Here is a 13,333-nt window from a genome sequence, read left to right on the forward strand (position 1 = left end):
GTAGCAGAGTGTGAGATGGGCCATCCCAGCAGCCAGAGCCTGCATAGGGTACCACGCACCCTGCCCTCCGCATCCCCTCTTGTGACTGGAGGACGCCTCTGTGTCCTGGACGATGGACATCAAAGCTGTGTCCGGCCAGTGTGTGCAATATCCAGAGGAAAAGGACTCTTCCCAAATGGAATCCTCCTCAGGGATGTGGCAGGGCTGTGTCTATACAGACTCTGCTCTCAGCCTCCTCAACCTTCCCACGCACCCAGGAGGACCTCTGTGTCTTGTGTCTGGCCAGTGTGTGCAATATCCAGAGGAAAAGGACTCTTCCCAAATGGAATCCTACTCAGGGATGTGGCGGGGCTGTGTCTGTACAGCCTCTGCCCTCAGCCCCCTCAGCCTTCCCACACACCCAGGAGGACCTCTCTGTCTGTCTAGGGGACCCCTAGCACTCGAAGAGAACCAGAGGCTCTGGCTGGAACACCCCTAAGCTTGCACTGAACAATACCCAGCAGGCTCAGACATGGGCTTGCCTCTCACCCCAGGGGTGTTCCAACACAGGGCCCTGTAGAACATAATAATGAAGTTGGATTTCATTCCAAATATAATGCTAAGCCACTGATTTATTTATTTATTTTGCTAGAGAGTAGTTTAATTTCCAATAAGGTCTCTCTAGCTATAATATAGAGAGGGGCAAGTGTTGAATCAGGAAGACCAGTTCAGGAGGCTTTTGCAGTAACCTAGGAAAAAAGTTGATCTTGAACTAGAAGGTGGTAAAAATGAGAAGTGTGCCGATTCAAGATATAATTTAGTGGTAGAACTGAAGGCATTGGCTTAAAGATTGGTGAGGGATAATTAGGGAAATAGGGACACCCAATGAGAGATGTCACACCAGCATCTCCCAGGAAGAGGCCAGCCTAGAAGCTAGGCATCCAGACCGCACTGCTGGGCAAGGTCAGAGGCACCAGAGCCGAGTATCAGGAGGTACTCATCCTGCAGGCCCTTGAGATGCCAACTCTGGCCAGAAAACCCAGAGCACAGGTGCCACTGCATCCCTACAATCGGGAGCAGAGCAAACTCAGCCCTGCCCTCTGTGCCCACCCCACTGGGCAGGCCATCATCATCCAACCAGGGTGTCTGATCAGGGTCACACTGAGTCCAAAGTCTCTTTTCCCAGGACTTTCAGGGTCTCCTGATACCAGGTCTCCTCCTCGCTTCCCCAGCCCCAGCCCCAGCCCCAGCCCCAGCCCCAGCCTTGAGGCTTGCCTGGGCCCCCGCTGGCACGTGGATCCTACTTATCCCCAGCTGCAGCCTCTCCCCCAGGGAAGCTGTCTTGTGGGCTGAGGCAGATCTGAGAGGCTGGGACCAGGACTTGAATAAGATTGGAGAAGGTTCCTGAGGGCTGCTGTTCCTCAGAGGACTGGAGTTTGCCTTCTGGTGTGTTTATGAACACATCTCAGGTTCAGGCTGGGTGGTTTTTGAGAGGAAGTGGGAAAAGACATTTGCCTTTTCCATCACCTTAAAATCACTGGAAACCCAGCCCTTGGGTGTGAAATCCACTGTGGCCGCCCCCAGCAGTGGTGAGCCAAGTATTGGCCTGGCTGCCCTGAGAGCCCCACACAGCCGCTGATGGAGAGCCTGATACGGGATACCGCCTCTCCACTCAGGGGCTGCCATGCCTGCTCTCCACATAGGGAGAACAGACACCAGCCGGCATTCACACATATTTTTCCTCCCTGGCCAGCTCAGAAGTGCTTTGGCCATGGTGGGGTGTGATGCGTGGAGCACTGGCTTCTCAGGATGGTGGGTGAAGGGTCCCAGGAACTAAGAAAAGGCCATTGTGTAGGTAGCATGGTGCTAGGACAAGCCTGGTACGAGATGACGTCTGAGACACATGATGCTATAATAAAGAATATATCTGGTCTTCGTGCCTGGATGGCAGGTCCACCAGCACCTGCAGCAGGTGCAGACCAAGAGCTGCATGGGCAGCTCTCAGCAGGAAGTAGGTGGTCCTGACGGCACTGCCCTTGTCCTCATGAGTGCTCTGGATGCTCATGTCCTCAGGACCCGTGGCAGTGGTTGCCGTAGAGCCGGGGCAGGTCCATCATGGCCTCAGTCAGCACGGACAGGAAGCCCAGAGTCTCCACAAACAGGGCCCAGTCAATGGACGGGTCCTGATCTAGCCCGCCATGTCGGCAAAGGCCAAGACACACTCCACATAGTCCGGGAAACTGCCCCGGTGCCAGGAGTGGTGAAGATCCAAGGATTTTATGCTTGGCTCCTTTGCCATGTGGATCTCAGGGTAGAGTTTCACCATCAGCAACATGGACAACATGATTATGCTCTGCTACAAGAGAGGTGACTCAAAATGCCTTCCAAACCAGAAGAATGTCAGGAAAATATTAGCCACCAGTAGCACCAGACACACCTAGATAGAGAAGCCAGCGGCATTCCGAGTCGTCTGGATGTGCCTGCACTGCGGGATCTACAGGACCACCCCTCCGAAGACCATGGCCCCAGCTTCCCCCCAGGAAACCAGCTGGTGCAGTGGCACCAGAAGCCAATCTAGGTCTCTGCTTCTATCCGGAACACTTGTGTTGCCCTGTTGGCTAGCCAACGCCCATCTCTCTAATCACATGGCCGGTCTTTCTGGTGATCTGCTCCCATACTGAGGCTATCTAGGGGCCCATGAAAGTCACCTCTAGCATAAGAGTAGAGGAATTTCCTATCACTCAGAAAATTCCAAGAGTTTTTAAAGCTCTGTATCAAGAACCAGACACAAAGACCAGATATATTCTTTATTATAGCATAATGTGTCTTAGACCTCATCTCGTACCAGGCTTGTCCTAGCACCATGCTACCTACACAATGGCCGTTTCTTAGTTCCTCAACTGTTCCAAGTCCTTCCCTCTACCTGAGACAATTCCCCTCTTCCTCCCACACTTCTGCCACCAACTCCTCTCAACCTGAAGATGACCCAGTTAAGAATGGCCTTGCTGGCCAGACGCAGTGACTCACAGCTGTAATCCCAGCATTTCCGGAGGCCAAGGCAGGTGGATCACCTGAGGTCAGGAGTTCGAGACCAGCCTGACCAACATGATGAAACCCTGTCTCTACTAAAAATACAAAAATTAGCCATGCCTGGTGGCAGGTGCCTGTAATCCCAGCTACTCGGAAGGCTGAGGCAGGAGAATCACTTGAACCTGGAGGTGGAGGTTGCAGTGAGCCGAGATCACACCACTGCACTCCAGCCCGGATGACAAAAACAAAAACAAAAAACAAATGGCCTTGCCTATATTAAGGTCCTTTTTTGTTCAGCTCCTTTATTGGCTTCACAGCTCTAATCCCAGTCTAAAATTATTTCACTTATGTTGACTTGATTTACTTTATGTTTAGTATTTGTCTCCTCCATAAACTATAAACTCTTTGAGGACACAGCCTCAATTGTCCTGTTTGTTCTTTATCTTCTAGTGCATACCAGTCAGTAAATATCAGTCAAATTAAGGATAAAATGTGGGAAAGATAAGAGTCCAGCCGAAGAAACCTGTCTGATTTTCAAGAAGAAGAAAAGTTTAGATTTTATAAGAAAAGTAATACACAGAGATTGTCAAATACTAAGCAAAATAATGATAGATTTTGGGGAGTATGAATGGAAAGAGGATGTTACCAGTATGCCGAATGTATTGCGGAGAGGAAAATTACTATAAGTGAGAGGCAGTTAGAAGGTTATTACAGAATCCAAGCAAATTGATACAAGCCTGACCAAGGGTGGTAGAGTAGAAATGGAGTGGAAGGGGAAACGCTGATATTGTAAAGAAGAGAGCCCATGAAATTTTTGTTTTTAACTTTTACTTTTATTTTGAAATAATTTTTTCAGGTCTTTTATTTTGAAACTTAGAGAAAAGTTGCAAAAAATTATGAGCTTGTGTATAACCTTCACGTAGATTCACCAACTCTTAGAGTACTGCTCATTTGCTTTATTCCCTTGCTCTTTCCTCTGTACATGCATGTGCATTCTTATGTATTCTTTTTTTTTATGAATCATTTGGGAGTACGTTATAGACATCATGCCCCTTTATTCCCAAATACCTCAGTGTGTTTTTCCTAATGACAAAGACACTTTCACATAGACAGAGTACACTTACCAAAGTCAGGGATTTAATGTTGATACAATGCTGTATCCAGGATTCTATAATAGTTCAGGGTCCAATTGAGGATTATGCATTACAATGAATTATAATGTCTCTTTAGATTCCATTCATCTGGAATAGTTCCTTGTTTTTTTAATTTTATGCCATCGATATTTTTGAAATGTACTGGCCAATTAAGTTGTAGAATATTCCTCCATTTGGGTTTGCTCATGTGATTAGACTCAAACTCTGCATTTTTGGTGGGAGTACTACATTAGCATTCTTGTGTCCTTCTCAGCATCGAAAAAGAGGCACATGACATCACTTTGTCACATTATTGGAGGTATGAACTTTGATTATTCGGTTAAGGTGGCATCTGCTAAGTTTCTCCACTGTAAGATTGCTATTTTTATTTTGTAATTATTGAACTAATTTATGCAAAGATTATGAGCCTATATAAATGTTTTATCTTCATCAAACTTTTACCCAATAATTTTAGCAAACATTGGTGATTCTTGCCTGAATCAGTTATTGCCATGACAGCTGCAAAATGGTGATTTTGTAACTCTGTTATTTCTTCTACATTTGTCAATTGGTATTTTACTGTAAAGAAAAGTGTTTGCTTCTTCTCATGTATTTATAACCCATGGACTCTTTTTTGATTACATGGATTATAATCCGTTACTGTCATTATTCATTTTAATGCCCAAATTACCCCAGTTTGTTCAGTGGGAAGCACTACAAATGGACTCCTCTTTCTTTTTAGTATGGTGTGTTGCTGTGTTGCCCAGGCTGGTCTTGAACTCCTCAGCCTCCTGAGTAGCTGGGATTACAGATGCACGCCACCACACCTGGTTCCTCTCATTTCGACATGCTCCATCATTTTTTAAGCACTTCCTTTCCCGCACAACAAAACATACTGAGCTCCCTGTGTACTTTTCCTACCCCAGTCCTGGCACCAGCCATTTCTCCACAGTCCTGATTCCTTTTAGTGGAGAATGGTATTTTAAAAACAAGTTGTGGGAACTAAATATGTTCATTGCTATTGAATTACCATTGTTTTCTAGGTCCTTTCTTCCCCCTCAATTTTTAACTCATGGAGTAAAGGAGATCTAGTTCAGGAGATTAGAATAATGGTCACATCACTGACCAAAAACCCTCCAAAACCTAAGTTGAAAAGATTTCCAGAAGACCAACTTATTTACCAAGATTACTGTCTATGCCATTTTAAAAGTGTATGTTAAATGTGTGGTTTTTTTTAAAGTGAAAAGTCTTATTTGAATACATTCTCGTTGTTAAGAGATTTAAACAAAAGAGTAATAGAAGAAAATATTAAACACTTCTTTCCTTATTTTCAAACTTTAAGTTTTATTGACACTTTTTAAACTACTAAAGTTGGCTTTTCAACACTTACCCAGCTTCTAAGACCTATGTAGACCAAGTGCTACATGAAGGCAAGGCAGCAGGTGGCAACTTGTCCTCTCAAAGCCACAATTTGCCAGGTGGTGTGAACTGCTGCCAGGCACTCTTGGGGACTTTCTGGGCTATTCTTACAGATTAGCCTATTGTCTGGAGAGAAATAAGTACTGACCTAGTATCAACAATGGGGAAAGCACCCAACATTGTTTTTCACTCTGAATTGGCATCTGAACAGGAGGAGATTAAGTTTAGACCCTGGAGACAGAGATAAAGCCTATTTCTAATGAGCCTTACAGTTTCTAAGGAGTGGAGCCATCAGTATCTTTTTCTGTTTGACCCCCTTGATAGAACAGCTCCTTTCCCAGAAAGGATGTCATTCAGATACGCACATACCACATGCATGCACACGCACATGCACATGTACATGCATATGCATGCACACACATATTTTCTACTCTAAAACCTGCCTGTTCAAGCTGACATGTTGACATGTTGGTCCTGGTTTCTTTTTCACTACTGACTGGAAACGAAGATGTGTTATGAATACAAGTGGAATTCCCTTTGGCTTTGTTTTGAGACTGCTTGGGAAGTTTTTTGTTCTGGAACCTTAAACAGCCACAAAATTGAAATAACGGACAGAAAGACCATCTTGGTGTCTGGTTGGGAGCAAGCATCTGTTTCCAGCTAGGCTAGGGGAAAACCAATCAATGATTCTGGTTTCAGATCTGCTGAATGGGACAAGCTAAATGCTGTTTACATTTAGCCTTCATCTTGCTAACCAGTGGAAATTATGTGGACCTTAAAAGACAATGTCCTCTATTGCCATTTAGATGACTGGATTCAAGAATTTATTTTGAGCATAAAAGGATGCTGGGGAGTAGTTCTGAAGGAGCAGGTTGCTTCATACCTCACTTCAGTGGACTCTTGAGATTGATGACTTTTACTCAAGTCACAGATAACACTCAAGGGCTGTGCATGTGGAGAAAAATCACCTCATGATCAATTTCAGTTTCTGCAGTCTCAGTGGAGACCCCACTTAGGGACATTATCAGTGATGGATAGTGAAGTAATGGAGGCACAAAAGACAGAATGGGTTCAAGCGAGGGCACTGCCACACCACTTGAGGTCTGATTGGTTGATTAGTTGCTAATGAGAATAAAGATAGACAGGTGACATAAAGGTATATTGACAGACGGGATTGCCAGATGAATCTTACTGCTTCATCGAGCAGAAACTGGGTTGTTTTCATGCAGGAATATAGAAATGTTTTCAAGAATAACTTGTTTCTCCTGTATTGCAAAAGAATAATCTGTTTATTATAAAAATTTACAAAACACAGACAAAATAAAAAAGAGTCACCCACAATCCCAGTTCCTGGAGAGAACCACTGCAAACAGTTTGGCTAAGATATTTCCTTTGTTTTTCCCATGCTTAAACATAAATTTTTTTTAATGAAAAATGGATTCATAGTGTTCTGAGAAGTACTTTTCTTTTCTTTTCTTTTTTTTTTTTTTTTTTTTTTTGCAACAAGGTGTCACTCTGTTGCTTAGGTTGGAGTGTAGTGAGGCAATCTCAGCTCCCTGCAACCTACGCCTCCCAGGTTCAAGCGATTCTCCTGCCTCAGCCACCCAAGTAGCTGGGATTACAGGTGCCCACCACCACACCCAGCTAATTTTTGTACTTTAGTGGAGATAGGGTTTCACCATATTGGCCAGACTGGTCTCAAACTCCTGATCTCAAGTGATCCTCCTGCCTTGGCCTCCCAAAGTGCTAGGATTACAGGCGTGAGCCACCACGCCCGGCCAAGTACTTTTCTTTTAACTACTTTTACCTTCATCTTTCTAGGTCAATACTACAATAGCCTTTTTTTGTTAGTTAGTTTTTAATACAACACTAACAGAATTCTTTTTAATAGTTTCAGAGTATAGGATCAAGCATAAAAGTATTTTTCCTCATTCCTACCCTCCAATTTCACTCCCATGAGGTAACTCTAAGATTTTTTCTCTTACTATTTCTTTCATGTATATATAAACTTTTACTGTGTGTGTTTACACACACAAGTAGTATTTAATTAATTTATCACAAAATATTTAATCAAATCCTGTTATGAGGAAATGCAGGGTCTTTCCAAGTTTTTATTGCAGTGAGCATCCTTGTGGTTAAATCTCTGCACCCAACCATGATTTCCTTAAGATAAATTCCAGAAAATGAATTGTTAGATTAAAAGATATGCAGTTTTAGGGTTTTTGATATGTAGTGCTCATTTGCGCTTCACAAACTTTCTGCCCATTTCACGTTCTCACCAGTAGGCAGCATTGAATTCTTAATTCTTCAGACTTTTAAATTTGAAGTATAATGCACACACTGAAAAATGTACAAGTGGCTGGGTGCAGTGGCTCACGTCTGTAATCCCAGCACTTTGGGAGACTGAAGCAGGAGGATCCCTTGAGCCCAGAAGTTTGAGACCAGCCTGGGTAACATAGTGAGGCCCCATCTCTACAAATAATTAAAAAATTAACTGGGCATAGTGGCATGTGCCTGTGGTCCCAGCTAATGGGGAGGCTGAGATGGGAGAATCGCTTGAGCGATTAATTGTAACAGACTAAATGCCATCAATTCTTGCCCCTGATAGCTCAGCCCCCTGACACCTTCCCGTGTCTCCCATTACAAGAGGTCCAATAGGTTGTGCTCCCCACGTGCGCTGAGCCCCGCTTCAGCTCTGTGGGCTGGGCAGACTCTGCTGCCTGTCCTTCTAGGGGCACCAGAGTCTGTTTTGGGGCTCCAGTGAGTGCTGTCCCGCTCCTCAGCCACCGCTGCCTCTCCACTTGGTGGATTGCCAATACACCCAAGGAGCCAAAGTTGTCCCCCTTCTGTTTCTGTTATACTCTGTTAGAGCAGTCCTAAAATGATGCCACTGGTGCCTTGGTAGTTTGCAGAGATTTGGGGAAGTAGCCATTTGGGTTTTTTTTTTTATCTGCTGGCTTCCTGATCTATGTGAGTCACACATGAAGAACATCAAAGTAGGGAGAGAGGCAGAGACATCTGGGCCAAGAACGGGCACCCTTCATACTCAGGATTGCCCCTCTCTTCTGACAACCAAGATTTCATCCTAAGAAGATGTCTCCCTCATTTTTTTAAATTTTTAACTTCAGGGGTACATGTGCAGGTTTGTTACATAGGTAAACATGTGTCATGGGGATTTGTTGTACAGATTATTTCACCGCCCAGGTATTACGCCTAGTACCCATTGGATATTTTTCCTGATCTTTTCCCTCCTCCCACCCTCCACCCTTGATAGCTCCAGTATGTTTTTTTCCCCTATGGGTCCATGTGTTCTCATCATTTAGCTCCCACTTGTGAGAACAGTGGTATTTGGGTTCCTGCATTAGTTTGCTAAGGATAATGACCCCCAGCTCCATCCATGTCCCTGCAAAGATCTTGACAGAACTACAGTTCAACCCAGCAATCCTATTACTGGGTATATGCCTGAAGGAATATAAATCATTCTACTATAAAGACACAGGCACATGTATGTTCACTGCAGCACTATTCACAATAGCAACATAGAATCATCCTAAATGTCCATCAGTGATAGACTGGATAAAGAAAATGTGGTATATTTATACCATGGAATACGGTGCAGCCATAAAAAAAGATCTCTCTTTTCTTGACACAAATGATCTAGGAGACTTCAGTCGCCCCCACCAGAGCTTTCCTTCAGGTCTCTACACTAATTCACCCAACAAGCCTGAACTTCCTGCAGTGGGTACGTCCCACACATAAGCTGAGATCCCTGCTAAGTGAAGATTTACTCTTGTTCTGATGAAAACCACTCCAGACCACAGGGGATTGAACTTGAGGTTGAGGAACTGTGGGTTGAAGATAGGAGGAATGTGAAACCAGCAGTGAGGACTGGTGGGGGAGGGGAGGCTGGGAGGATTCCTAGGAGGATGCCTGGCGGTGCGGTTCCTCTCTTCACTCAGGCTCTCATTCTCTCTGCAGAATGACATCTTCGAGTGGTCCAGGGACCACCGAGCCCACCACAAGTACTCAGAGACGGATGCTGACCCCCACAATGCCCGCCGGGGCTTCTTCTTCTCCCATATCGGGTGGCTGTTTGTTCGCAAGCATCCGGATGTTATTGAGAAGGGGAGAAAGCTTGACGTCACTGACCTGCTTGCCGATCCTGTGGTCCGGATCCAGAGAAAGTAAGTGAATGGGGATGACAGAGAGCTGTCTCTCAGGGGCCAGGACATAGAAACAGCACAATGAGGTGGACTCATAACCCCATAGCATTCTTCTCAAGCATTTGTCCTAACAATTTGGCCATATTTATAAGATTCATCTCTATTTATTAATTTCCTTTTGCTCATTAAATTTTGCCCATTGGCACATTTGTTTTGAGTTATAAGTTTCATTTGTAATGGATTTCCTTTAAGCCCAGTGTCATTACCTTCAGACTAATCTTGCATGGCTGATTTCATGGAATCTGTTTCTGTGTTTCCCCACTGCCCCATTCATGATTCTCTGGAGTAGCAGAAGAGGGACTTGCTTCATTTTAGTGACACCCTTGACTCTACTTGACTCCAAAAGGACTGGACTCTCTCCAGGTATCCTACTCCTGTTCTGAAATTCTGTTGTAGTGAAACCTCTCCCCCGCCCATCACTCATGGAAACGTTAACACTAGTAGGTTTCTGTGCAGAGAAAATGAGACCGCTCAACAGAGGGCCTCAAAGCACTCATATTCCCTGATGGTGTCGGCTGAGCATATTGAGTTGGCCAGCATTTGCAGGATGAAACTGCTTTCTTTTTGTAAGCACATGAAGAAAGAGTGCCTATAATCGTGCTGGCAAGTAGAGAGCGACCTTTGTTCTCAGGTTGGTCTGGGTCTGTAAAGTTTGGCTATGATGAGCTTTTAGCACCTAAAACAATAGATTTATGTACAAAGATGGGCAACATATGGACCACACTCTAATTAGAGCCTTGAGATAACATGTTGAATAAGTGGCTACTAGTGACCATCTCCACCAATGGGTAGGAGTCATCTGAGGACTTACCTAAACAGAATCTCCTTCTCAGTCTGAAAATGGACATGAAGGCCATGCCTTTGTTCAACACAAGAATCTTTGCGTGAAAGGAAGGATGGCTTAGGACTGTGCTCTTTTCCCCCAAAGCCTCTCCTTTTACACTGCGGGGAGCAGTAGACATAGTGAGAAACTGGCAGACCACGGAGACAGACTGCTGGAATCAAAGTCTCTGACTCCTCCACTTACTAGCAATGAATTAACCACTCTAAGTCTCAGCTTCATCTATAAAATGGGAGTAACAGTAGTATCGATCTCCTACAGCTTTTATGAAGATATTTTAAAAATGTATGGAAGATGCCTGGCATATAGTAAGAGCTTAGTGAATGTCAGCAATTATTATTATTACACAGGCAGTTGCTAGACTAGAGAATTCTCTGTGTTTCCATCACTGCTTTCTGTTGGTTTCACTGTAAGGTTTTCTCTGTACGTCTCAATACAGCTCTTTTAGGTGAAAACACCCAGTATCAATTCAGCTCTTTTAGGTGAAAATACCCAATATCAAGTTTTAAAGCAGAAAATAACAAGATGTTTTCTTTTTTTTTTTTTTCTGGAAATGGAGTCTTGCTCTGTCACCCAGGCTGCAGTGCAGTGGCGTGATCTTGGCTCACTGCAACCTCTGCCTCCTGAGTTCAAGCGATTCTCCTGCTTCAGGCTCCTGAGTAGCTGGGACTACAGGCATGCACCACCATGTCCGGCTAATTTTTGTATTTTTAGTAGAGACGGGTTTCACCATATTGGCCAGGCTGGTCTTGAACTCCTGACCTCAAGTGATCCGCCCTCCTCAGCCTCCCAAAGTGCTGGGATTACAGCCATGAGCCACCGTGCCCAGCCAACAAGATGTTTTCAATTAGCAATTCAATGATTTATTGATGTTGATTTTCATTGTGAGTGTAAAATATTAAAGGTCATTACAGAAAAAGCTGAAAAATTCAGAGAAGTAGAAAGAAAATCATTCACAGTCTTAACAGATAAACAGACACTATTAATATTCAGTAGTATCTCTTTCTATTTCATATATGGTGCATGATGGCAGTCATATCACATATGTAATTTTATGTTTCACTCTTAACCTCAGATTGTATTGTAGACACCATTGTCAAAGGTTCAGAAGATTCCGTCAGTTGAGCATGTCATAGTTTATTTAACCATCACTCTGGTTAGCTATGTACGTCATTTCCAATTCTGTGATACAAATGATGTTGCTATATAATTAGTAATGCTTTGGGACAATCAGATCTTAGATTAATTTGAAGAGCTCAGATAAGAAGGCAAAAGATTTTCTGTTTTATTAATGAGAAATGAGCCAGATATAATAGTCTGGGTTTCTCTGACCATAAAAATGGAAGATTTTTTTCATCTTTTCTCATAAAAAAATGTAATCTGATTCATTATGTGTGTACTGGCGGCACATATGTCTAAAGACTATTTCTAAATGCAGGAAGAAGAACAAAGACTATTTCAGCAAGTTCCCTGAATAGTCATCTAAGAACATCTTTCATCACCAGTTCAGTGACTAAAGGAGGCTTTGGCTATCAGAAACCATTCATTCATATCATCATGTCACATATATCATTGAGCTCCTACTGGGAATCAGTGCTAAGGATACAGCTTAAAATTTAGAACACGTTCTAAACTATAGAGGTCACCCCTAGTTGCCTGGTCTAGCCCCAGGATGATTAAGGTAGAGGAATACTGCTCTTTGAGAGTACAGGCCAAACAGGGGAGATATGGCTCTGGATCATGTAGTTTGCATGTTCAAGGCATGCTCCTGGCGGTGCCCTTTATTATCTCTAGGAATTGCCTAGGCCCAGGAAGGCCAGGCTTTCCCTAGCCAGAAAGGTTTTTAAGATGTCAAAACGTCCTGATATGTATGTGTGTGTTTGTGTAATACATCCTGTGAGCAAACTAGTGAAATGTAGATAGAAAGATGAAGCTGGAAGTACATGCATCTTAGATTATTCACTCAGTGTTCTTGTGATTATACTTTACTGTTTGAAAGGGGCTCCAGCAGTCCTCAGATGTGTGGGTGAGCACTGAAGTCCTGTGGTAATTATACAGCGTAGAGAACATAGAGATCTGTAATCCAAAATAAGGTTTAGAATCACTGAAGTAAATGAAGCAAGTTTCCAACATACACAGAGGCAGTCAGCTGTTCAGATATTTTCATGTTTGTGAAGCTGGCTTTACCGGTCCTGTCAGTTAGGCGGTGGAGAGGAGAGTCCTCACAGGAATCGAAGTCATTATAAGTGGGGATATGAGCTGAAAGGGTGGATCCTGGTGTCAGGCACCATCACAGCAGATCTCAGTTCTTGCTACCCTGGGCTGAATGGAGAGCTTCCTGAGTAACAGAAAAAGGTGTCCAGCTGCGTTTGGGGCCCAGACTTGGGTCATTTCAGTGGCACACTTCTCGTGGGCTGAATCTCCACCTGCTCCTGTATGATTTTCCTAGAGGAACAGTCCCTATTCCAGTTGGAGGCAATCAGAATTCATAGCTGACTCTACCACACCCCCAGGGTGCAATGCTTGTGCAGATCAATCAGCTAAGTGCCTCTTGGAGAGTTTACTCAAACAGGTGATAGAAACTGAGGATTTAGAGACACCTCCTTCAGTCCACTCAGGACACTAACACTGATATTGCAGTTGATTGATAAACTTTTGCTGAGCCATCCTAATAACAACTTACTAAAGAAAAGCTTGGCAGAGAGTCA

At 43.8% G+C, this 13,333-nt stretch overlaps 1 protein-coding gene across 2 annotated transcripts in view; it reads left to right on the forward strand.

Moving 5' to 3' along the window:
* The window catches only part of SCD5 (stearoyl-CoA desaturase 5), a 172,201-nt gene that overhangs the window by 108,672 nt on the left and 50,196 nt on the right, over nucleotides 1-13,333 (forward strand). For both annotated transcript variants that reach the window (XM_033214269.1, XM_033214268.1), the window contains exon 3: nucleotides 9,540-9,745. In XM_033214269.1, the coding sequence (XP_033070160.1) occupies nucleotides 9,540-9,745 (206 nt within the window). The remainder of the gene's footprint in view (nucleotides 1-9,539; nucleotides 9,746-13,333) is intronic.

This window comes from Trachypithecus francoisi, unplaced genomic scaffold (genome assembly GCF_009764315.1).
Source record: "Trachypithecus francoisi isolate TF-2019V2 unplaced genomic scaffold, Tfra_2.0 Lachesis_group1, whole genome shotgun sequence".
NCBI classification, from domain to species: Eukaryota; Metazoa; Chordata; class Mammalia; order Primates; family Cercopithecidae; genus Trachypithecus; species Trachypithecus francoisi.